Raw genomic sequence first — 26,461 nt, 5'->3', positions numbered from 1 at the left:
GGGGATTAGGACATCATCAAGTGGGGGGGGGGGGGGTGTCCGTTGTCAATCCCTCAAACAGGAGGCTGGATTTATTATTTATACCTCCACACCATCGCCATCGTTAATCCTCACGACACACTTGGGTTTCAATTAGGAAAAGAGTAATTTGTGGACATTTCTCGTGTCCAGAGAGACAAATTACCGTGCCGAGATTAAAATCGGCGCCCCTCTTAAACATGGCGAAATGGTAAACACTTTAAAATTAATATTTATCAAAGTTTTAAACGATAAAATGTAAACAGCATTCCTTCCGCTGCCAAAGTGTTCGCTGCTTCTGCAGAAACATTCCTGTGAACCTGAGAGAAGCTCACAGACTCAAGTGAGAGCAAAACAAATAAAAGTGTTAACGTTAAATAAATCCACATGTCAGAGAAATATCAGATCAATATTCATCTTGTGATGGATTCAGCTGCCAACAAGAGAAAGTGGTCCTTTAAGTGTCAGAGGGAAATTATATTTTTATATCCGTCTTTTTCATTTATCTCTCAGTTTCTGGTGTCATTTAAATGCATCTGTATGTGTGCTTAAGACTACTTTACAATTCAATGAATACGCCTTCTGAGACACACAAGGAGCCAGAAGGTCATGTGGAACTGCGTCACTTTACAAAATAAAACACATTTGAGCTAAATGAATGTCAGCTGTGTCATGTGGAGAAAGGGAATAAATACATATCGAAGTAATAACAGAGGAGATGAATCATGAATTCACGGTTGGATGATTCACCGCTTTATCCGATGTAATGCCTCACGTTATAATCCGCATTAGCCGGTGCCCATTCACAATGCAGCTATACGTCTTCTAAATGTGAACTAATCTCCTCCCGAACGCTCACCAGCGGAGATCTGATCCTTCACGCTTATTCTCCGCGCGTTTGGACACTTCTGTGTGTTGCTGGTATTTTTAGCTCTCGTTTACATCTGCCTCTAAGTGTTAATCTCTATGATGTCTATGTGAGATGACTTGTGCATTAATGCAGTTTCAAGGCGGCATTAGTGTGATCCGAACAGAGCGGGACTACTTTACTGTACAGCGGGTGAAGAAACCACTCAAAAAGGCGAGAATAGCAACACTGTGGACGTGACTGCTTCACCTTGTATCAACACTCATCCATCAACATTAGTATTGTTATTCACTTCCAGGCACCTTATTTATTACGGGAGAATGGGAGGAGGCTTGCTAAGGAGCGCTAGGTGGCCTTTAGATACCGTCACCGTACTTAAGTGGGATTTATTGCAAAACAAGGATACTTTAAAAAGTCTTTAGTTGGGTTTGTGCCAGAAGCAGGGGCCAGCAGTGGATGGAGAATTAATATCCACGCACACGTTGTAAATGAAATGCCATAAATGTTCATTATTACTGGAACAAGTAGCGGGGGGCAAGGTTGAATGATAGGAGACACTGAGGGGAGATTAAGGGCAGAGGAGATGCGGTAAACATATTTCCTAAAGCACAGATGTCGGTCGTCAAAGAAGACAGTCAGCAGTGAGTCAGTGAAGGTGAATCACATAAAGAGAAGAGCTGCTGTAAAAAGTGAAACAGCACACATGAGAAACATAAAAGCTTCTCGCTGGTGTTCACTGGAAGAAATGCTGCTCCAAGTTAAACAATAATGAAGGCGTTTTTACTCAAAATAAGTACAACATTCTGCCAATAGAACAAGTGAAAATGTGCTTGGTAAGATTCCTTGAAGATGGGGTATTTAGATAAATAGAGACATATTCTGACTAGATATTAGACACAGATACTTAGGGAAGATTTTGAGTTTTTGTAGTGTACACACAAAGCCTTGCTCTGTGAAATACAACGAGGCAGACGGGCCCTGAACGCAGCGGTCAATACCTGAGAGTCATCCTATCGATTGGCAAAGCTTTAGTCAAATGTCAACACCCGGCAGACCCAAATCTTCCTGATCCTGGAATAGAGGAGGACACATCCCTCTGACAGCGGGACACACACAGAGACATGTGTGCAGGGATTTGTCTGACAAAAAGGACCAGAGATATTCATCTTTTTCACTTTAAAGAGGCCGAAGACAGGGGACCAAATCCATTGTTAAAGACCAAAACAGTGTTATAAAGATCATCTCAAAAGTCTGCTTTGAGCGGGTGGAGGTGAAAGCGTCAAACAAACCAAACTTTGAGTCGTTTTAAGTTAAAGTTGACCTATCATGCTATATTTAAAACATGTATTGTAGTTCCATACCTATACAAAACATGTCTGTGAAGTGTTTTGCTTTAAATCCCAAACAGATCACCCGTTGTAGCCATGCCTCATACTGCTCACACACCTCTCTTTTGAAGCCCTGTTAGAGAAACGCGGATTTTGGGTCCTTAGCTTGAAAAAAAGAAAGAAGAGGAGGCGGAGCTAATGCCTGATCAGAATTCTACCGGAGATACATTTAAATTCTGCTGTGATAAAACGCCATCCTGTTCTAAACCACATCAAGGATTATCTCTGAAACAGTCTGGAGCTCAAATGCTTTTTCTCTTGCGGGTTTATCACAAGGTGAGTTCTTTTTTTATTTCCTGCTTTTTAAACACAGGTGCTCTCCAGTACAGGTTAGCTCTGAGTGTTAGCGAGGCTTGCTAATTTAAACCAAGATGTCCAAAACACGTCAGGCATTGTTTCTGACAGCAACTCTCTGTGGGTCCGCTGCCGATTTGACTTCAAATCGGCAGTGTGATTTGACTTCAAATCGGCAGCAAATCTGTATCCGCTCGTTGTACCCCCGTTTTTAAAAGATTTGGGCACGGAGGAAAAGAGAAAGAGTTTTATTTTTTTTTGACGCTGCTTGAGTTCCCCGACGCGCCGGGGGCACATGTTTATGTATAACAGTAATTACAAAGTGCATTTTGCATGATAGGTCCCCTTTAAGTTACGTTACTTTTTTTTAAACCATACCACTGTATTTTCCAAACTCATCTGCACCAGGCCAGTTCTTATTCTTCCTCAAATACCATATTTTTGGTTCTATGATCATCTCACAACTCACTCTGAAGCAACTGAATGAGACACAGCAGGGCTTTCAAATGACTGCAGTGCAAACTCATCCGCAGCAGAATATGGTGATGTAGTTTAAAGATGGATAAGGTAATGAGAATAAGCTTATAGGGAGCGGGTTATTTGCCAAGCGGTTGCAGCGTCCTCCCTCCTGGCTTTTTTGCCTCTCTCACTACTCTACATTTTCAGTCTTTACATTGCCTTCAAGATCATCTCATAAGTCAGAGTTAGTGAAGGACAAAGGTGAGGAATGATGGGTCAAAGAAACATGGGACTTTCACCCAGGAGAGTAAAACATGTCACCACTTTTTGAACAATAAACACAATATTTTCAAAAGTGTTCTTAGTCCTCTTGTTGCCTAGAGACAACAGTGTGTTTGTGTTTGAATTCGCAGCGTGTACCACATCTTTCCTGATACTCAAGTGGAGCACCGTGCTGTATCTTGACATGCAGGGCTTCCCAAGTGTCCGTACCAGTGTGTTTGCTGCACACACACACTTCAGGTGTCACTCCTTTGCTTCCTGACACCGACACGGGTCACCTGCTCTGGGATCTTCGTCCCGGAGTGCCCTCGCTCCACCGGATCTTCTCCTGCTGTGCCTGATAATCTGATTAAGATCAACTCGCCTCACCGCGCACAGATGGACGGCTGCAGCTCAGCACACATCACCCACTCTTTATGAATGGAGAGGATTAAAACTGAACGACTCGGGGTGGAGAGAAAATAATAAAGTTATTATTTTTTATCTGATATTTCACACACAGGGATCAAAGCTGTGACTTTTGGGTTACAGGAGGAGTGTGCACCACATTCAGTGATTCAGTCAAAGTTGTAGAAAAAGGACTTAAATCGTATGTGGACATTTGTAAAAACAATATGTTGGAATCCTGAGATATTTGTACCCTTAAAACACAGGAATGTTAGCCTTTGCAGACCATTGACATGCACTAAAGCCTCCGAAACACACTACAGGAGAGGGACGACCCTAACAAGCTCAATAGGGCCTCTTCAATTCAAGTATTAACATGAATCTGTTGCATTATGCATTTCAAATATTGGAAAAATGAAGGAGTATAAAATAATTTTAAGCGAGGCAGAGCTACTGTGGTCAGTACAGAGGACCTCCTGTGGCTTAGCAGAACACACACACACACACACACACACACACACACACACACACACACACACACACACACACACACACACACACACACACACACACACACACACACACACACACACACACACACACACACACACACACACACACACACACACAGATATAATAATTTCTTCTGTGGGTTCCCGCGGTGCAGGAGACAGCAAACAGCTGGCAGCACAGCCACACGATGACACGAGAGAAAAGTGAGGAGAGAGGAAAACGTGTGCTCACCATCAGGGAAGTAGATTAGTTCAAATCAAACTTGACTTACTGTAAGTACATGTTTCTGGTATCAGCACTTTACTCCACTACTTATTACTTAAGTACATTTCAAAGCCCTCTTCACTTTCACTTGAGTAAGAAGTTTAGTCAGTACTTCTACTTTCACCAGAGTATTTTTAAACACGAGTATCTGTACTTCTACTGTAGTAAAGGATGTGTGTACTTCTACTTGAGTAAAGGATGTGTGTACTTCTACCATCTCTGCTCCCGATCACAATCAACTTCTGCTCCGTCACCATGTATCCTAACAAGTGTCTTCTCCCCTCTGCACCTCTCACTAATCCACGCTCTCCGTCTCTTTTCTCTTAAGCGTCCTCAGAGTGTCCTTCAGAGAGTCCTTCAGAGAGGAGAGGGGTTTAATGAATGGCTTGCACACTCCACAAAAGAGAGTCTCTGATTCTGCTGAGCCTCAGATCAGCTGGAGAGTCGATCTTCTTTTAAACACAAACCTCGTAGTGTTTGCTATTATGTCGAGGAGGTTGGATGAACCTCATCACACGACATATGGAAAACAGACACGATGCAGTGAGGAGGAATCTTATCTGTCGTCTGTGCAATATCATCTCATCCATATGTCCTTTTCTTCTAGGAAATGTCTCCTCAAGGTCCCAGTACTGATGGTTATTACGCGCTGATTCCGAGCCGAAATCACATCAGATTCAAATTTCAGAGAATAATATGATTTGGTTCTGTGCTGCAGAGTTGACATGAGGCCATGTTGTGTCTCGACAAGTAGAAACAAATCTTTTTTCTTGCAAATTTGTGTTTTTCTTGCAAAACATACAAGTCTTTTTCCCGTAAATGCAAAACGTAAACCTTGGAAATCCTACGTGTTCTCTCTGAGCGTTGCCCCTCTCTCAGCTCTCTAAGTATTATTATATTTGACTCACAATGGCCCTAAACGCTGTCTTACAGAATATATTCTTCCAGCTTCTCGCTATTAAAATTAAAGTTGTAAATATTATAATTAAGCAATCATACACTCCAGTACAGGCGTACGGACCTCACTGTCGTACCAATAATGACGTTCAAGAACGGCCTCAAGTGTATGATTGCGATTCTATTACACAAACTATCATTGTAATCAACAATATCGTAAAATAATTTCATAGTGTGGGCTAATTTGCTCCCAAACCTACGCTTTCTGCTTGAGTTAATCTCCGTCAGAAAGTAGTTCCTAGCAAGTAGTTCCCATGGTAACGATAGCCGATCAATTAACTCCTGCTAGCCCGCTTACAGTTAGTGATATACCGTAATTTTCTGACTATAAGGCGCACCTGAATATAAGCCGCAGCAGCTAAATTGAATGATGTGTACATATATAAGCCGCACTGGACGATAAGCCGCAGGTGTTTTAATGTTTCATTACCATATGTAAGGGTTCGTGCACAGAGGGGATTGTCGGGAAAGAGGTGGCTGTTTGAGGAAGCTCCCATTTATTAACATTTCAACAAACAAGTTGCATATTTGCATAACGTATTCAAGTGTTAGCATTTAGTGCAATAGTAGCTACAGAACATGTGCTGTGTAAACTGTACTGTATCACATAGCGTTTCAGACACACACACTTTTCAACTTTCAAACTTAAACGGTGCGCTCCCAGCGCACGTACCGGCAGTGATCTACAGCAGTGGTTTTCAACCAGTGGTACGGGGACAAACTGTCTCGCTCTCGTAATGTCTGTCTGTCTTGCTCTCGTTCTGTCTCTCGTACCACTCTCGGTTCAACTTTTACTTTTGAGCGCTACCTGTCTCACTCTTTTCCGGCCTCCAGCTTTTCCTGCTGGAGGCCGCCGCTTAAAGGTGGGGGGTGCAGACCGGCCATAGAGCCCATAGAGTTAAAGGTTGTGGACTGTAACCTGTAAAATCCATAGATTTAGGAGGTCCCCTAGTGGCCGTTAGCTGTAACAATCCATAGATTTAGGAGGTCCCCTAGTGGCCGTTAGCTGTAAAAATCCATAGATTTAGGAGGTCCCCTAGTGGCCGTTAGCTGGAAAAATTCATAGATTAGCCGCACCGTTATATAAACCGCAATGTCGAAAAATGGGAAAAAAGGCGCGGCTTATAGTCCGAAAATTACGGTAATTATAGTAAATAATATATCATTAACCAATTTATTGAAAACAATTCTTGAATTAGGCTATTTAAACATCTGAGTAATCACTGTGTTTGTTAGCGGAACAAATCAAATCAGGCTGTCCATGGTGCTGAAACATTTTGGGTTCAGAATGAAGGTGGATGTTCATGCTGCCATTAAAAGTGCAATTCTTGAAACAGCTCTCCATGAACTCCATGCCAGACTTTTTTGCAGGTGGCGCTGTGGTGTTCACGGGTCGGACTACGTTATAGGAAGAGCTTTCCTCCAGTGGCCGTTTCATGGCGATGATTTCTCTGGCCTCCAACCCTGCCTCCGCCAGCCGCTGTATGCAGGTGCTTCTGACGCAATGGTTTGTGTAACGCGTAGCGTAGGTAAACGTCGCTATGGAAACCACACGATGTAGGCTCATGGAAGTAGTTTCGGTAGGCTAGTGGCGTATGTAGGCCACTGGATACTTTGTGATTAGGCACGTTCTATTTGATCGTTGTTTGATCGTGGAATCAAACACGCCTATTGACCAATCAGAGAGCTTGCTCAAACCTATGTGTTATAGAAGGCACGTTCACACACATGGATGATCTCAGGTGTGTCCTACCTTACAGAATCCAAAATAAAAACATTTCTACCACTTTTATCTCAGAGAACAGTATTCTTCTTGAAATCTTACAAATCCTGAGTCTTTTCTCTTAATCTCTGTCACGATCTTTCTGTGTTGTGTTTTGTCTTTTTCTGTCTTTGGTTTCCTGTTTTATTTTGGAAAGTGTTCACCCCCTGTCTTGCCTGTTGCTGTCTGTCTGTGTTCCCTCCTGCCTGATTACCTGACTGTGTTCACCTGGTGCCCCTGTGTTTTCTCCTCCCTGCTCACCTGTGTCTGGTTTGTGTGATTAGTCTTGTGTGTATTTAAGTTCTGGTTTTTCTGTCTGTCATTGTTGGTTCCTTCTTAGTCTGTGGCTGTGTTCACGGGGTAGTGTTCTGTTTGTCACCGTGTAAACCTTGAAATAAAGGTATTTTCTGTGTAATCTGCATTTGGGTCCTGCCTGCTTCACTCAACCCTGACAATTTCCCCCCTTCCTAAACTCAGTAACTTCTCTTCGTACCTATGATCTCTCTCCTACAACTTGAACCCAGCTCTGAGATCAGATTCTTGAGCGAGTAAAATGAAAGTTATTATTTCTCTCTTCTCGTCACAGCGGCTCCTTACTGAATACGACTGTGAGCTCAGCTCTGCTGCTCAATAACCGGAGATTTCTCTCCTTTTCTCTGGAAACAACTTCCTGTTTTAATCAGAGAGGCAGAGATTATCCAAATCTTTAAGAGGACCTACATTTTTAACAAAGCCTTCAGTTAGAGCTGGCATTTAATGGTATTCATTTTATTACGTTTTTGTTGGTTAATTAATTAAATATGTATTTTTTTTGTCTTGTTTTATTTCTATTTGTATTCCACACACTATCTTGTCATTTTGCTGTAACTCCATCATATACAATGTTTGTTTTTAATCTGTCAATCTTACTGAGACAACCGTGTTTTGTGATATTGGGCTATACAAATAAAGTTTTGATTTGATTTGATTTCAGTGCAGAGCTATTGTTTAAAAAATGTCACAAACGGCAGATTTGAGCAGAGAAACATACATTTTGAGAGCATCTCTACGTCAGTGTTCCCCTTAACATTTGCATCAGGGTGTTTCTGTGGGGGTTGAACCACCAGCTGCTCTAACTCACACACAGATTGGATAACGATGTATTTCTCCCCGGGTGTCGATAAGTCACCATGGCACACAGCGGTCCCCATGGAAACTACGCAAAAACACGGTATTTTCCGAGGCAACAAAGTCAATTGAAGTTGAGTACTCTTTCCCTTTTTTTCTCTACAACAGCTCTACTCCTGGTCAAGGGAGACTGCCAGAGTATTTCCCTTTTGTTAGAGTGGTTTGAAACGGGTTGAGGGCTGATTTAGACGCTTGGTGTTTTGTTTCATATGCTTTTATGATATGACCTGCTGATTTAATCATCCTTTTGTCTTTTATCTGTGCCATATATATATATCAGAAATCAAATGCACTCAAACAATTTTTCCACAGAAATCTTTTTAAGCCATTAAGGTATTTGGTTGATGTGGTTGTGGTTAGTAACTTCACACGCAACCCAAGGAGCTGTCTCCTTCGCGAAAGTCAGATATTTCTGGAGCCACAAATAGATTTTGGTTGGTATTCAAACGTCACAGTTCTTGACTTTTCGTAGGTATAGCTACCAACAACCTTAAAGAACATGCAGCTACGTCATGAGTGTAAACTGAAATACAAGTAAGATATCACACGCCCCTAAAACATGCAAAACCAGTGTTATTAAAGAGTATCTTTCTCCTTTGAGCATCAGTCAATCTATAACTACATGTCATTTGTTAGACGCTGTTATCCAAACATGTGGACAATCCCCACAGGAGCAATTTGGGGTGAAGTGTCTCAGGGACACAACGACATGCTGACTGCAGTGGGGCTAAGTGTTGATTTGGACACTTGGTGTTTTTGTTTCGGTAAAAATGGTTCATATCGTCTGTTAGCTGAGTTTCTTCCCGTTAAGTGGGTATGCCACATGAACAGGTTGTTAAATGTTAACAAACCCTGGGATGGTGTTTCTTACAAGATGCTGCGTCTGGTCTGTTTGAGTTTGTATAGCAGGAAGTAGAGAGCCCAACAAAGTCACACACCTGAGTGATGAAGTGCAAAAGCCCTCACAATGAATACCAATGAAGGCTCTGATCAACATGATGGAGCGCCGCGTCGGATCACTACTCACTCTGAGGGTATATAAAGACCGAAAAAATGTATGAAGAGGGGACAGGGGGAGCGAGAATGACGATTGCACGGAGATGCTGATATGAAAAAGAAATATAAAGGGAGGCAGAGAGGGCGGTAAATAAGGAGAGGAGGTGACAGGTATGGAGAGAGAGAGAGAGAGAGATTCGCTGCGTTGTGGAACACACTGAACGCTGGCTCAGCACAATTTGAAGAAGGCTTTCAGATAAAGAGGTGTGTGTGTGTGTGTGTGTGTGTGTGTGTGTGTGTGTGTGTGTGTGTGTGTGTGTGTGTGTGTGTGTGTGTGTGTGTGTGTGTGTGTGTGTGTGTGTGTGTGTGTGTGTGTGTGTGTGTGTGTGTGTGTGTGTGTGTGTGTGTGTGTGTGTGTGTGTGTGTGTGTGTGTGTGTGTGTGTGTGTGTGTGTGTGTAACCTGTGAGAGCCTGGCCAAGCCCAAACACACACACACACACAGCAAGTTCTGTTTAGTGGAAATGGACATGGGCTAAGTGTGTGAAGTCCTTTTTTCTTTTCATAATGCACAAACCACTACTGTGTGTGTGTGTGTGTGTGTGTGTGTGTGTGTGTGTGTGTGTGTGTGTGTGTGTGTGTGTGTGTGTGTGTGTGTGTGTGTGTGTGTGTGTGTGTGTGTGTGTGTGTGTGTGTGTGTGTGTGTGTGTGTGTGTGTGTGTGCAAAGGTGTGTGTTTTTGTCTTGCAAAGAGGGTTCACTGAAGCAGGACATAGAGACCATGGCGTTGTGAGAGTTTAGGGAGACGTCTCTCTTCCTCTCCGAGTCGGTTTCTGAGGCTCTTTGGGACGAGGTGAGACGGGGAAAGACGGACAGGCGAAGGAAGGAGAACATTAGCAACTCAGGAAGTTAATGAAAACAAATGAAAGGGTGAGGAATCATGCCCACCTCCAAAGGCTGTAATCAATAACCATCACTGAATCCTGTATTGTAATCTTGAACCCACAGACGGCTGCAGTTACCGTTAGCTCCATGGAGATTTAAGTTTCTTCTTACTCATGTTTTCTTTTTTTAACAGCATGCACCTTTACCAACAGCTCTTATAGCATTGTTTTCAACTTTAAAAAAAATTAGAATTGCTCCCTGCTGTGCAACAAACAGCAGAAAGTTAAAGTTAGCTACTAAATAATAGCATAGCGGAGAATTAGGAACACATCAGGAAGACACCAACTTCAAATGCTAACTTTTTCCCAACAAGCCTTTTTAATATAAAACATAATATTATGTAAGTGTTCTTTGCTGGCAACTAAATCCCTCTACTATACTAACATTTACTTTATTCATCTACATGTAGGTTCAAGTATGGGCTAATCATACATCAACAAAGTATCATCTGGGCTAATGAATGTGCATTAACTGAATATATAACATGTATCTAGTCATTTTTGGACATTTTAAAGTGGGGACGTTACACATTATACCCTTAGGTGACAGCAATCATAATTTATTAACCCGTCAAGTCATTATTCAAGACAACAAGCCAAACACCCTCTAGTTCTTGCATCTAAATTATAAGAAATAATGCAGAATTATCATTCTTACTAAGTCCTCTTAAGGGTTTTGTGATTGTCGGTTGGACAACACAAACAATTTGAAGATCCCTCCTCTGGGAAATCAACAACTTAAACACTGAATAATGACTTGATTAATAATTGACGGATTAGCAGATTAAGGAAATAATCCATAGTTGCAGCGGCCCATAATGGATGAATCCACTGTGGAGATGAGGGGGTGTTTTCTGGGGATGACAGTAGAAATGCTAATGAGGTTTCCGGCCTCTCGCACCATCTGGCCTCTCATTAGCCTCTTCTTGTATCGGCCATGTTGTTTGTGCTCGTGTTAAAATGAATTTCTCTCATCCGCCTGAAGTCCTGCTGACTTTCAGAGCGCCTGTTGTTTCCATCCCTGAGTAACAGAGGTCTTGGTCCATGAGTTTCACTTAATGATGTCTTCATTCATGATTCACTTCATGCATGGTGAGTGCACTAAGCCTGCTCAACTGCGTCCAGACTGTAATTCCTCTGCATGCAAAGTTCCCTCTCTGCTAATCACGAAAGTGGAAGAAAGAAAGAAAGCAGCAGAGGGAGGTTTGTGATAAGCAAAGCGAAAGGAGAGGATGTGTGTGTGTTTCCCACCGGCTGCTCACATGAATCAATGAGAGATTGGTTGGAATTATTAAAACATGACGTGGTTTCAATTAAAGGATTGGTTTGTCTTCAACGACTTTGAGTGTTCCCGTCATTGAAACATGACCTGGTGAAACCTCTGCTGTAAAAACTCAAATGTGATCCAGCCTCTAAACACAGAGATAATCTGACATCATTACATTCAGAAGCTTTTTGAATTAGGAAAATGCTTTTATGATATGACCTGCTGATTTAATCATCCTTTTGTCTTTTATCTGTGCCACACATATCAGAAATCAAATGCACCCAAATAATCTTTCCTCTAACGATGTTGGTATGATATCCACTTTTTAAGCCATTAAGGTATTTGGTTGATGTGGTTGTGGTTGGTAACTTCACACGCAACACAAGGAGCTGTCTCCTTCACGAAAGTCAGATATTTCCGGAGCCACAAATAGATTTTGGTTGGTATTCAAACGTCACAGTGCTTGACTTTTCGTAGGTATAGCTACCAACAATAGAGATGTCCCGATCCGATCACGTGATTTTCAAAAGATCGGAATTGGGACAAAAAAATCGGGGATCGGATTTATTTTAATTTTCTTTTTTTAATTCTTTTTTTTATTCAATGTTACAAAACAAAAATGACCATGTTCAAGTCTTAAAGTCATCCTGAGGCCTTAGTTTTGGTTTCAAATTACACAACATCATGTATGTGTTGCTTCTTTGGGGCTTGTTTTCATAGACCTGCTTATTTCTCTCAAATCTGGCAACAGAGTGTGCGCAGTGTCTAATTGTAGCAGTAAGCTAACGAGTACTGATAAGCTTTATTTTGTTTTGATCCAATGCTGCACAACTGAACTGATCCAATGCTGCTGTGAAAGAAAGAAGCTATATCCATGTTGGATAGAATATCCATTTAAATAAAAAAATAACCTTAAGGGACAACTTGAATGCTTTTTTTTTTTTTCTCTGAATGCATTGCATAAAGATCGGATCGGGAAAAATCGGTATCGGCAAATTGTCAAAATCAAATGATCGGAATCGGATCGGGAGCAAAAAAAGGTGATCGGGACATCCCTAACCAACAATCTTAAAGAACATGCAGCTACGTCATGAGTGTAAACTGAAACACAAGTAAGATATCACACGCCCCTAAAACATACAAAACCAGTGTTATTAAAGAGTATCTTTCTCCTTTGAGCATCAGTCAATCTATAACTACATGTCACTTGTTAGACGCTTTGATCCAAAGCGACTAACAAACATTCAGCACTGTGGACAATCCCCACAGGAGCCATTAGGGGTGAAGTGTCTCAGGGACACAACGACATGCTGACTGCAGTGGGGCTAAGTGTTGATTTGGACACTTGATGTTTTTGTTTCTGTAAAAATGGTTCATATCGTCTGTTAGCTGAGTTTCTTCCCGTTAAGTGGGTATGCCACATGAACAGGTTGTTAAATGTTAACAAACCCTGAGATGGTGTTTCTTACAAGATGCTGCGTCTGGTCTGTTTGAGTTTGTATAGCAGGAAGTAGAGAGCAATTAGGGGGGAAGTGTCTCAGGGACACAACGACATGCTGACTGCAGTGGAACTCGAACTTGCTACCCCCTGATTCCAAGTCCAACACACCATCCACTGAGCCACAGCCTCCCTCAGTCCTCTCAGTGAATACAGAGCTGAATCCAGATCAGATGCACGCTGAAGGCTCTTTGAGCAGCTCTCACTGATCGTGCTGTTATGTTAAATGTTTGTCGTTTGTTTCTCATGTGTTGTGTCTTGATATGTGTCTGTTGATGTTACACATGGAGCTGCTGTGATGCAAGGAGCATTTCAGACTTCATCTGACCATTAAAGTATCACCGTATCATAACTAAAAACCTGCCACTTCCTGTTTAGTCTCTTCAACAAATCAGCCCAAATCAAACAGCTGGAGTATAAAAGATATGCATCTGACACGGCCGGCCTTCACCCTCCGCTCTCTCCTTTGCATTGCGTGATAACCATCCCTTACTGAAACCATTGATCTCAGTTTAAGATAATCCTGGTGATGCAGGTGCTCTCTGGAGGTGGAAAGGGTTAAAGTGCTCGCCATCCAGATGATGGAGCAGCTGCCCCAGCCCATGCACGACTATAAGAACTCATGTCACCTATAATCTAGGAGGTTGTCTCTTATCTGATTATGATCGCAGGGTAAAGAGGATTTTGGTGCCGCTGCTTCCTAAACGCTCGGCTGCAGTGATTAGAGGCCGCTGGAAGCTTATGTAACCGTGTGTCTGCAGGAGAGAGAAGTCCACCTAAACAACAAACTCCTCTGCTCTAATGCATACTGATGACTTAAATGGCAAAGGGCCAGATAAGAGTTGAATAATAATATCTGGTTGATGTCAGCGTGACTTAAAAACACCGCACTGGAAAAAAGGCTGGAAGTACAAGTATAATAAAAACAAGGTCTTTTCGCTTTTAATAAGTGAACAAATCTGCAAATGGAACAAGTACAAAATGGTGTGGTGAGATTTCTTGAAGTAAAGAAGGGATAAGTAGATAAATGAGATCTTGTATTTAGCTGAAAACTGATTTTGAACTATATCAGGGAATTTGTAACAAAAGAAAAAAATGCTTAGACATGTTCAGCTTTCTGATTTTAGTTTAAGGAGATTTTCCTATAAAATAAGATGTTTTTAAGAGACTTTGACTTAAAAAGATGCCTCGTCTAAAAACAAGACTTCACTTATTAAAGTCTGATATCAAGTGTAACGACATATAACTAGATATTAGACAGATGTACTTAGCAAGATTTGACATTTTTGCAGTGCGAGACAGGCTCACGACCCACAAACCCCAGAATCTGATTTCATCCATCAATGTCAGCGTGCAGTGGGCAACTTTTCACTAAATAAGCGAAGACTGAGAACATCTCTTCCATAAAATGCCAATGCGCATCGATCTATCCCCCTGAAGACGGACCACAATCCATGCACAGATGAAAGGATGATAATGAAACAGTTGACCTGAGGGCGAACGCCGTGCAGGAGTCTGGATTTAACGCTGACTAAAGGCCTCTTTGTTTTTGACTCTCACACTTTCAGAAACGACATCAATACACACACACACACACACACACACACACACACACACACACACACACACACACACACACACACACACACACACACACACACACACACACACACACACACACACACACACACACACACACACACGGCCAAATGCTTCCTGAAAGGATGGCGAGTTAGTGTCTGTCTGCAGAGATATGAAACAACAGGAAGCTTTAGTTTGCACATCCTGTTACATTTAAAACTTTGCATTAATGTCACCACTGCTGCAATTAATTGGAAGAGCACAGAGAGATCACAGACCTCCGCCCAGGCGTTTCCAGAAGTGGAAAATAATGCCTGTATCTAGTCAGTGATTCGGATCCACTCCAAAATGTAATAATTTCTCCCTTGGCACATGTTACATCCTCCCTTTACGTTTCATGAAAATCGTGCCAGTAGTTTTCCCCATAACCTCGCAAAATACAACACAAGACCAGAGATGGCAAAAGTACTCACATCCTTTACTCGAGTAGAAGTACAGATACTCGTGTTTAAAAATACTCTGGTGAAAGTAGAAGTACTGACTAAACTTCTTTACTCAAGTCAAAGTAAAGAACTTTGAAATGTACTTCAGTAAAAAGTACCCATAACTAGCAGCTGTTTTAAAGAGTACCTGACCTCCCTTTATATTAATAGAACAATAATGTCATTGTTAGCTAATGAATGTTTCCATGCTGAACAACGGCAACATGACAACGTTTCCATTGGTCCCTCTTCTTTAGAGAAGACCAGGAAATGATGGATACACGGATCGTGTTCAAATCAATAGGCACGCAATGACTCTAAATAATAATGATCACCCCACCAAACACACATTCAGACTAAAGGAACCAGCCTGCTTGGAAAATGAGAGAAGTAGAAAGTACAGGTCTTTGTGTTCAACATGTAAGAAGTAGAAAGTACAGGTATTTGAGTTCAACATGTAAGAAGTAGAAAGTACAGGTATTTGGGTTCAACATGAGAGAAGTAGAAAGTACAGGTATTTGAGTTCAACATGTAAGAAGTAGAAAGTACAGGTATTTGAGTTCAACATGTAAGAAGTAGAAAGAAAAATGCACTTAAGTACATTAAAGAAGTATTTGTACTCCACTACTTCCCACCTCTGCTCAAGACCGTACTAAAAACCCATCATCCTTATTGGCTGTAATCCAGGAAACAGAACAGTTTGATATGCCTTTGTGTTAAAGTGTGTGTTACAGAGCTGTTTAATGCCTTAGTGTCATCATCATCATCATCATCCTCAGAGTCTGCAGTGGACTGAGCTTGGCTGCTTCTGAGCGTAGGAGGACAAACAGCACGAGTCTGCAGGCCCACAGCTCCACATTCCCACCAGCTAGACTAGATTATTAGATAAAGGGAAGAGTAATGGTGCTCGTCCACATTAGGAGCAGGCTGGACATGCAGGGAGGGGGGAAGGACCCATAGAAAACACAACTTGAAATGTCTGGCGAGTAGAAACATTGATCTCTTTAAGATGCTCTGAATCCTCGGCCATTATTTTCCCAGAGTGAGCAGACTCTGAAAAGGAGGGGGTGTTCCTGATCTAGAAGCTTTGCATGGACACAAATCAAAACAAAAAGATGCTGCTCTTGCAAAAATAATATGTATCCAGCACACAGCCTGATTCATGTGTTGAAACCCTCTCTAATTGTGCGGGGAAGTCCTGGTATTTATTCACTCTCCCTGCATATTGATCTCATCTGAGCACAGAAAAGAAAGCCGTCTATTCAGCACTGATGTTTACACATTTACAGGAAAATACAAAAGCAGAAGCCTGTGTTATTCAAGCTCCTTACAGCACTACAGTAATTTGGATATGGCTTCCTTTTATGAGCTTGTGCTAAGCGTATTTGCTGTACGACTACACCGTGACTCATTGTAAACACAAGAGGGTCAGGCCAGCACAAATCCTTCTGGCTCAATATCAAGCATGACACGTTCTGCTGGATTAATAGAAATTATAGCCCACAGTTACAAAACAATGCATCCATCTCCTGTATTCTGTAAACAAGAGTGCCACTCTAATCTTATATAATGTTCGAGCACATGACGGCGCTTCACCGGCGGCTATAAGCTGAGCAGAGCAGAGACGTAGCACTTAAGAAACATTGTTTTTGTGTTGTATTTTCAAAGTGATGGAAATCCAACTAAGTGTTTTCAACTGCAAGCGCCTGTAGGTTTGCACACAAGAGCCCAGAGGAGAGGCATCACATCCGGACTCACACTAAAAGACATGGGACCCATCTTTGCTCTGCAAGTAACAACGAGCAAGTCTTTGCACTCAAGTCTAAAGTACTAAGCCCTAGGAATTTAGTCTGGAGTCCTAAAGAACCCAATTTCAACCAAAGCTTTTACATAATGCAATTTCGCTTTGTTGACGAGAATTTTTGACGTCCGTTCTCTAAAGAAGCCCTATTTTCCCTTAACTGTAGTAATAATAATAATAATAATAATAATAATAATAATAATAATAATAATAATAATAATAATAATAATAATAATAATAATAATAATACAAGCAAGTAAAGATAATAACAAAAGTAAAAAAGTGCTAAGCCAGGTGGAAGAGGGGCGAGGGCTTACGGTTATATAGTGTGTCATACAGTTAGTTACCCATTGGACTCCATTTTTTACTTCTAGAACATTGTGACATCACTATGGAACACTCCTATTGGCTAGCGCTTCAACACATTGTACTTGATAGGCTAAGGGGCGGGACATCTCTAAGCTGTTGACCAATCACAACAGAGCGTAGAAGAGAGCAGAGAAGTGTCAGCGTCATGCTGGGGAATTAATAGCATCAGTTGATGGAGCAACAAAAGGGACATTTATGAAATCATGACACACTTTGACGTATTTTAATGAAGTATTTTTAAGTCAAGCGGCTCCAAGTGAAGTCCTACACTTTGAGTTGTGAGTACTAGTGCATTTAAAAGTCCCCTATTATATGGTTTCTCATCAATATCACAGGTCTCAGATATATCCAGAACATGTGTCTGATTGGCTGGAACACCAAACAGATCATTGCAGCATTACCCATAATCCCCTCTGTTTCAGCCCTGTTTCCAAAGTGCTGATTACTTTAGATCAAGGGTGTCAAACTCAATTTAATCTCGGGCCACATCAGCATCATGGTAGCACTCAAAGGGCCGGTTTTATATATAAGTCTATATAAAAATACATATATAAATATTTAATATATATAAAATAATGTAATATATTACATTATTGCCTCTGCATTGGATTATTATCAGATAGGGTAATAACTTCATCATTAACTACGTCTGAAAGCAGAAGTCTGGGGCAAATAATTGCAAGTCTCTTCAGTGAGAATGTCATAAAATGATTTTAAAAGAAAAGCCAAATTCTGGAGAAAAAAGTCAAAATCCAAAAAATAAATAAGTGACATTTTGTAATAAAAGTCAGATTCTGAGAAAATGGGAATATTTTGAAGAAAAAAATTCAGATTCTGAGAAACAAGTTCAATTTGAGATGCATTGTGGGACATGTAGTCTATGGGCAACGTGATTCTGTAAATCAGCATGTAACCGTATAATCCCTGTCTACGCACCTATGACTCAAGTATGACTTAATAACCACACTCAGCCCAGAGTCCACACTAACACAGAGAAGCCTTGCATTAGCCCGTGTCCTTTTTGTTATGACCATTTCATTCATTATTCATCGGGGAAGGTTTGCAAAGATCCAGCTCAGCATCCTGAGGCGTGACTTTCATGACTGCAACTCTCGTTTTGATCTTATCCGACAAATATGGACATTTAAAGCCTTTGGGAAAGTTGTATATCAAATCTCTGCTCCATAGCTTCTCTTGGACTTCAAATCTCACTGTACATTTGTGTTCTATTTAATCTTTAATATTCCATCCCTCACATGCATATATAATAACTTGCTTTATATTTTGTGAAAGTACATTTCTAATTCAACATTTATATTTTCTGTTTTCTTGTTTATTCCTAGTCTTTTAATTTGTTATTGTACAATGCAGTCTTTTTCTGCTGCTGCAACGCAACACATTCCCAAATTGCGATCAATAAATACTTCTTATCTGATCTTAGTGTCTGAGAGGAATGAAATAACGACCAAAGAAGCTCAAAATGTCCGATAAATCCGCCTCGTTTGACTCAATGCAGTTTATTTAATGATTCTGGATAAAACACAAAGCCCCTGTTTTCTTCTCTCTCTTACCTCACAATCTGTTTTGATCTTATCCGACAAATAAGGACATTTAAAGCCGTGGATTTTGATGAAACTTGGACGGACATTTTTCACCGTTTCCGGATATTTTATAAACCGTTAATCTAAGGAAGAAATGTCTAGTTTCCGCCCTATTTTCTCTCCGTTGCGTGAGGTCTTCTCAGAACTCCCAAAGCGTGCACGAGCGTTATTACTGAGGAAGGTAGCTTGATTGACCCTTGAGAAAAAAATGTCAGAGCTCTTGTGATTAACATTTCTTTTGAGGGCAGAGAGCGCCATAGGTGCTCCAGAGCTGAATAACGGGCTGTAATATCTGATTGCAGCAGAGAGGCAGTGATTGCATTGGACAAAGGGCTCAGGTTGCTTTGAATGAAAGCGCACAGCTGTGTTCCAGACTAGTAATGGCATTTTCTTTTTTGGTCAAGGGCTTTTGAAGGGTTCTCAGTGCCCCCATTATAGGCTTCCCTGACCTCGGGGAGCTGCTATTTGACAGCAGATCGCCCCGGCAGTTTATTTTGAAATGTTCTCTCAGGTGTGGATAACCTCGGTGCGTTCAGAGGGCTTGGACATTAAGTCACTTCCAAGTTCTCCTCGTCGAGCACTCAGCAGAACGTCAATGTGCATTAGGGTGGGATTTCCCTTTAAGGTTTCACAGGCTTCCCCCAAAACCAAAGTGAACAGGTCAGCAGCAGAGATGGCAACAGTACAAACATCCTTTCCTCAAGTAGAAGTACAGATACTTGTGTTTAAAAATACTCTGGTGAAAGTAGAAGTACTGACTAAACTTCTTTACTCAAGTCAAAGTAAAGAACTTTGAAATTTACTTAAATTATAATACTTCAGTAAAAAGTACCCATAACTAGCAGCTGTTTTAAAGAGTACCTGACCTCCCTTTATATTAATAGAACAATAATGTCATTGTTAGCTAATGAATGTTTCCATGCTGAACAACGGCAACATGACAACGTTTTCATTGGTCCCTCTTCTTTAGAGAAGACCAGGAAATGTTCAACATGTAAGAAGTAGAAAGTACAGGTATTTGTGTTCAACATGTAAGAAGTAGAAAGTACAGGTATTTGTGTTCAACATGTGAGAAGTAGAAAGTACAGGTATTTGAGTTCAACATGTAAGAAGTAGAAAGTACAGGTATTTGTGTTCAACATGTAAGAAGTAGAAAGTACAGGTATTTGAGTTCAACATGTAAGAAGTAGAAAGTACAGGTATTTGAGTTCAACATGTAAGAAGTAGAAAGTACAGGTATTTGAGTTCAACATGTAAGAAGTAGAAAGTACAGGTATTTGTGTTCAACATGTAAGAAGTAGAAAGTACAGGTATTTGTGTTCAACATGTAAGAAGTAGAAAATACAGGTATTTGTGTTCAACATGTAAGAAGTAGAAAGTACAGGTATTTGTGTTCAACATGTAAGAAGTAGAAAGTACAGGTATTTGTGTTTCAACATGTAAGAAGTAGAAAGTACAGGTATTTGTGTTCAACATGTAAGAAGTAGAAAGTACAGGTATTTGAGTTCAACATGTAAGAAGTAGAAAGTACAGGTATTTGTGTTCAACATGTAAGAAGTAGAAAGTACAGGTATTTGTGTTCAACATGTAAGAAGTAGAAAGTACAGGTATTTGTGTTCAACATGTAAGAAGTAGAAAGTACAGGTATTTGTGTTCAACATGTAAGAAGTAGAAAGTACAGGTATTTGAGTTCAACATGTAAGAAGTAGAAAGTACAGGTATTTGTGTTTCAACATGTAAGAAGTAGAAAGTACAGGTATTTGTGTTCAACATGTAAGAAGTAGAAAGTACAGGTATTTGTGTTCAACATGTAAGAAGTAGAAAGTACAGGTATTTGTGTTCAACATGTAAGAAGTAGAAAGTACAGGTATTTGTGTTCAACATGTAAGAAGTAGAAAGTACAGGTATTTGTGTTCAACATGTAAGAAGTAGAAAGTACAGGTATTTGTGTTCAACATGTAAGAAGTAAAAAGTACAGGTATTTGTTTTAAAAATATAATGGAGTAAAGTACTGATACCAGAAACATGTACATAAGTACAGTAACAAAGTATTTGTACTCCACTACTTCCCCCCCTAGGAGAGCGATCTGTTCGATACTTCATCCGGATAATGTATTGTTACCCAGCTCTGGTCAGCAGTAATGGAGGATGATCTGAGGTAAATCACTTCAGATATCACACGGCGTGTCAAATTACCGCGCTGCTGTCACCCGGTTTGACTTGGTTAGTTTGACCTCTTTCAAATCGATTCTCGCCTAGCTGGAGGCGGGATGAAATTATTACGCTGAGGCGGGGTTCTTGTCAATCACAAATCGCTCGTTGATTTAGTGTAAACAAGCCAGGAATAAAATAGGGAGGAGGAGAAGAGTGGCATATCATCAGAACTGCAACTCACTCAACCAAAAGTTAGATAATAGTCAAAAATATCCAAGTCCTAGGGGATGTCTTTCTGTTGATCCAAACCCAGATATATTTACTTTTATATCTTATAAACCCAAGGAAAGTATGAAATCTCCATTTTAGAGAGGCTAAAACAAGTCATAAATTACTAAATTAGTTGTTATTCCTTCATCTGAACCATATGTTGTCAGAGCCATTACAATATATTTGTCATTTTGAAAGCTGACTACCACGCTGTAAATTTAGCACGAGGCACCAGAGGTCTGAAATTAAATCTCGAAGGATTTCCAAACAGCCGAAACAATGCAACACATGTACAGCAGACACACACACACACACACACACACACACACACACACACACACACACACACACACACACACACACACACACACACACACACACACACACACACACACACACACACACACACACACACACACACACACACACACACACACACACACACACACACACACACACACACACACACTGGACCCTGTGTTTATGACCCTCTGACTGGGAATATAATCCCTGCACTGCATCGATGATGGGATCAGAACACTGGAGAGGCGAGGAAAGCTAAATTACCAGTGATTGGATTTCGTAAAGGTTGACGCACTAATTGAGGATTCAGAGTGGGGGGTCGGGATGATGAATAGGAGGAGGAGGAGGAGGAGGAGGAGGAGGAGGAGGAGGAGGAGGAGGAGTCATATAGATGTCATCACCAGGACATACTGGACAATACTGGCCAGACGTCATGTACCAAAACCAGAACCAACAGTTTTCATTGATGCACCTGCAAAACACGTCATCATCCAATCATTTCACTCACACTCATGCATTCACAGCAATCTGGAAAAGATCTATGCATTAATAAGAGAACGCAAATGCCAGAATAATTTGGATTGTGCGTCAGACAGATTTTATAGGAAAGCTCCCGAGTACAAAGGCTGTGAGACGTCCAATGTGTGAAAAGAGTACGGAGAATTCACTGCAAGTCTTTGATAAGGTTTCTACCGCAGCTAATGTAAAAACCAAAAGAAAGCAAACATCCAGGGGTTGAAGAAGAAGGGACATTGAGACCAAAACACCTGGAGATTCAACAACTTCTGTCCAAATCCTTGCAGCAAAATCAAGTAACAGAAAGAGACTCTTTTGTTTAAAACCAAATTAACAACCGGTTCTTTAAAACAGGTGAAATCCGTGTCATGGCTTTTTAGCCCAAGCACCACACCTCATCTGAACCAATCATATGTCCAGTAAGTCTCTCTGCTGTTGTGTACTACGTGTGAGAGGAAAACCCCCGGTTATTGTCCACGTTTCATGAGGAAACAGCTCAACACTGACATGTAATTCCACTGCACGAGAAAAGAGGCTTAACTGGTGAACATCGACATATTTCATCCCGGCAAAGAAAGCTGACTCAGCCAATAACTTCTGTCAAAACAAATCGAGTCTAAATCTAGCTCCTGCAGTGATTCCATTTGACTTCACCGTGATTTCACATCTACTTCATTCTCTGCTATTACGACACACACAGGAACCCAAAGACTGCAGCTTTCTCTGTATCAATCCATCAACTGTTGCTATTAAGAAGACAGAGTCAGACAGATGGCCTCAGATGAGCGTACAGTGCAGTGTTTAACATTCAAACGCATGAGCCCGTGGATATCTCTTACAGGTGGGAGTATAGGCCTTTAATAGGTGTGCTTGTAATGTGTTATGATCCGTGCTCGGGGAATGTGAGATGGGGGCGGCGCGTGATCACACTTGCTGTCTCGGTTTCTTACCTTGGCAGCCACAGAGGAGCTGGGTTTCTCCAGGAGATCCCAGAGTTTCTTCCTCTTGTCGGGACAGCAGGTGTTATCAAACTCGATCTCGCCCTCTCGATCTCTCATCGTCTCCGCCTCCCTGCGAAGCTCTTCGTTCATCTGCTCCTTCTTCTGGTGGTATCGCGCCTGGCAGCAGGACTCCAGGTAGATCTCGTCAATCCCCCAGTAGTCCAACTCCTGGCCGAAGGAAAGGGCGCACATCTCCTCCATCATGTGCAGTTTCCCCGTGCGGTAGAAGTTCAGGATGGAGGTGAAAGCTCCCGGGTGGCGGTCGAAGAAGTACTCATTCTCGTTGAGGCTGTAGTCGTCGCACACCTCCATCAGGGAGTCGTGGGTGTTGCAGTCTCGGAGTTTCCCGAGGCGAGTCCTGGGTAATCGGTCCAGAGTTCGCCATAAGACCTCGTGATTCAGCCCCCCAACGTTGAGGCGAACTCTGCGAGACCTTGCTTTGATGCGGACGATATCGATGGGCTCGGGGGGAAGAGAAGAGTTGGACCTGATGCTCGCGGACTTCAACCCCGGTCCAATCTTCTCAGCCATGGTGATGGAAAAGGGGGAGATGTTACTCTAAAAAAACAAAAATAAAAAAGTCCCAAGAATGTTGATTTATGTCGGATCCTCTTTAGGGAAGTCCCTCCATGGCTGAGGAAACAAAGAGACAGGTTATGAGATTAACATTTTGCAGTGTTCAGCATTTTTCAAGGCGGCTAGATATCATCACTTTCCTGACACACCTGTTACTTAACATATCAGTCATAAGCAGTAACAGCCGCACAGCGTCATTGATCCTTTCATCGCAGGGAGGTGTTAGACACAATCAATGATTTAGTTTTAACAGTCAATATGGCTGCTTTGCTTTGCACTGCACTGCTGTGTAGTGAAGCCATGGAAAACCTGCTCTCTATGCAGTCCCATCGCTCAGAGAAGGACTCAGGGAGCAAGTGAACCAAAAATAGACCTCAAAATGCATTCAAGTGTTCTCATTGTATGATTACATTAATACATTTGAGGTCATTTTTAATCACATTTTCTGACAAATGTAACCTCTTGCACATAAAAAAAACCCACTGTGGAGGGTTTTTAATTTGAACTGAATGATTGATAAGCCCTTTGCTCTTGGATAAGTCCTCAAAATGATATAAAAAGTTGCACATATTGGAGTCTTTAATCATAAATGGTGGCAGGTTACCATTTTAATTAGAAGCCAGGCTTAACATCATAGTTCAAACTGAAGATAGGGGATTTTCTTGAATGCAACAGTTTTTACTTTGCCTGATTCTCTGTAGCAAACACTGGCCACTACAGAGACTATTTCACTATGCAAATGGGACAGAGTGAGTAGGAGTGTGTTGGATTTAAAGCTGCATCGCATTAGTAATCCATTCCTCCTAACTTGTTCTGCAGTCCTATAAATCTCAAAGCCTTGCAGACCTGTTAGGCGATTTCTGTTGTAGGTGTTTTTAAATCCAACCCCGTATCAGTCTTAAAACAAGCTGCACCCGCAACGTGTTCAAAGAGTCCAGAAACTGACACACAAAAACAGTTTCTCTCACCTTGCCGAGATAAACCACCTTTTGCATGCAAACTCCTCTTGTTCCTTGGGGGAGAAGAGGGTTGAAAGGGAGCCGGGATCCCCCTCTGGTCAAGCGGCCACTGAGGAGGAGAGCAGTCCGCGGACGCCTCGCAGAGAACGCGCGTCCCACATATTTGATGAAAAACGAGTGGAAAAGAGAGGAGGAGAAAGAAGGAAACCGTGAATATCTTCCTCTACTGATGTCCACAGCGACAGAACCGGCGTGGTTTCTCCATCTGTGGAAGCAGTCCTGCCTGTTCCTACATCCGGAGGGTCTGAATCACTGTGCTGCAGACGCGTAAAAGGAGAGTGGAATGAACGGGATAATCTGCAGAGTGTCCCGCTGCACACTACACGAGGAGGAGCACCCTGCGCCACATCCTCCCAATAAAACACTAATGCAACTGGGCAGCACATTACACTCGTAACACATCCGAGTGAACCCAGATCGTCACATTTCGACATTATAGGAACAAATAAGAGGATAAAGTAGAGAGGTTTTAAACACACACGGAACGAACCATTATCGTAATCAGAATACCTTAGTGGGGAAATGTACATTGTTACAGTAGAAAAGAGCCAAAGACAGCTTAATGTTACCTAAGTAGCTTGCACTAATATTTCTCTTTGCACATTACACTCCGTAACACAACCGAGTGAGCCCAGATCGTCACATTTCCACATTGTAGGAAAAATAAGTAGAGAGGTTTTAAACACTCACACAAAACGTGCCATTATCAGGATCAGAATCAGAATCAGGGGAGATGTACATTGTTACAGCATAAAATAGCTTAAGTGGCTTGCACTAATATTTCTAATATACATTCTCAAAGATATTGAAGTGACTTTGACGTATATTTGATTGTTGTGTTTTTATTTAGGTCTTAATGTGTGCACATGTACAAATGTGTCCTTGACTGTATATAGGCCTACATATTGGCACCCATATTTTTATATACATTTGTTTTTATATTCGGGATTGTGGGAAACGGTATTTCGATCTCTCTGTCTGTCTGTACACAAACAAACTGAAAGATTGACAATAAAGTTGACGTTGACTTGAAAGAAGTATGATAAAAAAAGAATTATGATAAAAAAAGTTACACAATTTACAAAAAACACATAACTTGATCTCATATCGTAGAAAGCTTCGTAAAGCCTGGGTTTGAAGAGTTGGCAGCAAATGAGATGCACACTTTGCCAAAGGCGACTTTTAGTGAAATGGCCATGAAGTGTAAATGCACTAAAAAGCCTGCAGCGTTTTAAAGAAACTCTAAATACAGATAAATGATTTTACTGCAAGAAAAACCCCCTCCTCCTCCTCCTCCTCCTCCTCTTCCTCCTCCTCCTCTTCCTCCTCCTCTTCCTCTTCTCTCACACTCTGTGTTGCCACTAATTACAAGTGAAACAACAGCTAAGCATCAGATGCTCACCTGACCCACAGGTAACATGATCCAACAGGAGGCTCCTGACCACTTTGACAGAGCAATAATACTCTACTTTACAGGACTCATATCTATTAGCTATAAATACATATTGATCTCCCACTCCCTGCTCTCAAATCAATACATCTAGATATTGAATGATGTATCTGTCATTATGGTTACCTGCACTGCCTCTGAGCTCATGTGTCCAATGTAGAAATGATATTTGCTCTAGGAGTGTGTGTGTGTGTGTGTGTGTGTGTGTGTGTGTGTGTGTGTGTGTGTGTGTGTGTGTGTGTGCACATTTCCCCTTAGCAAAGCATTTCTTCGGCAG

The 26,461-nt window shown here is 41.4% G+C and overlaps 1 protein-coding gene across 1 annotated transcript in view; it reads right to left on the bottom strand.

Moving 5' to 3' along the window:
- Nucleotides 1–24,715, bottom strand: part of kcnb2b (potassium voltage-gated channel subfamily B member 2b) — a 126,036-nt gene extending 101,321 nt beyond the window's left edge. Inside the window, exons 1-2 of the mRNA XM_079660912.1 lie at nucleotides 24,684–24,715; nucleotides 23,089–23,772 (exon numbers count right to left, since the gene is read on the bottom strand). Of these exons, the coding sequence (XP_079517038.1) occupies nucleotides 23,089–23,670 (582 nt within the window). The 5' untranslated portion in view covers nucleotides 23,671–23,772; nucleotides 24,684–24,715. The remainder of the gene's footprint in view (nucleotides 1–23,088; nucleotides 23,773–24,683) is intronic.
- Between the last annotated feature and the right edge of the window lie 1,746 nt (nucleotides 24,716–26,461).

This window comes from Notothenia rossii, assembly GCF_949606895.1.
Source record: "Notothenia rossii genome assembly, chromosome: 12".
NCBI classification, from domain to species: Eukaryota; Metazoa; Chordata; class Actinopteri; order Perciformes; family Nototheniidae; genus Notothenia; species Notothenia rossii.
This window is presented reverse-complemented; position numbering and strand designations above follow the sequence as displayed.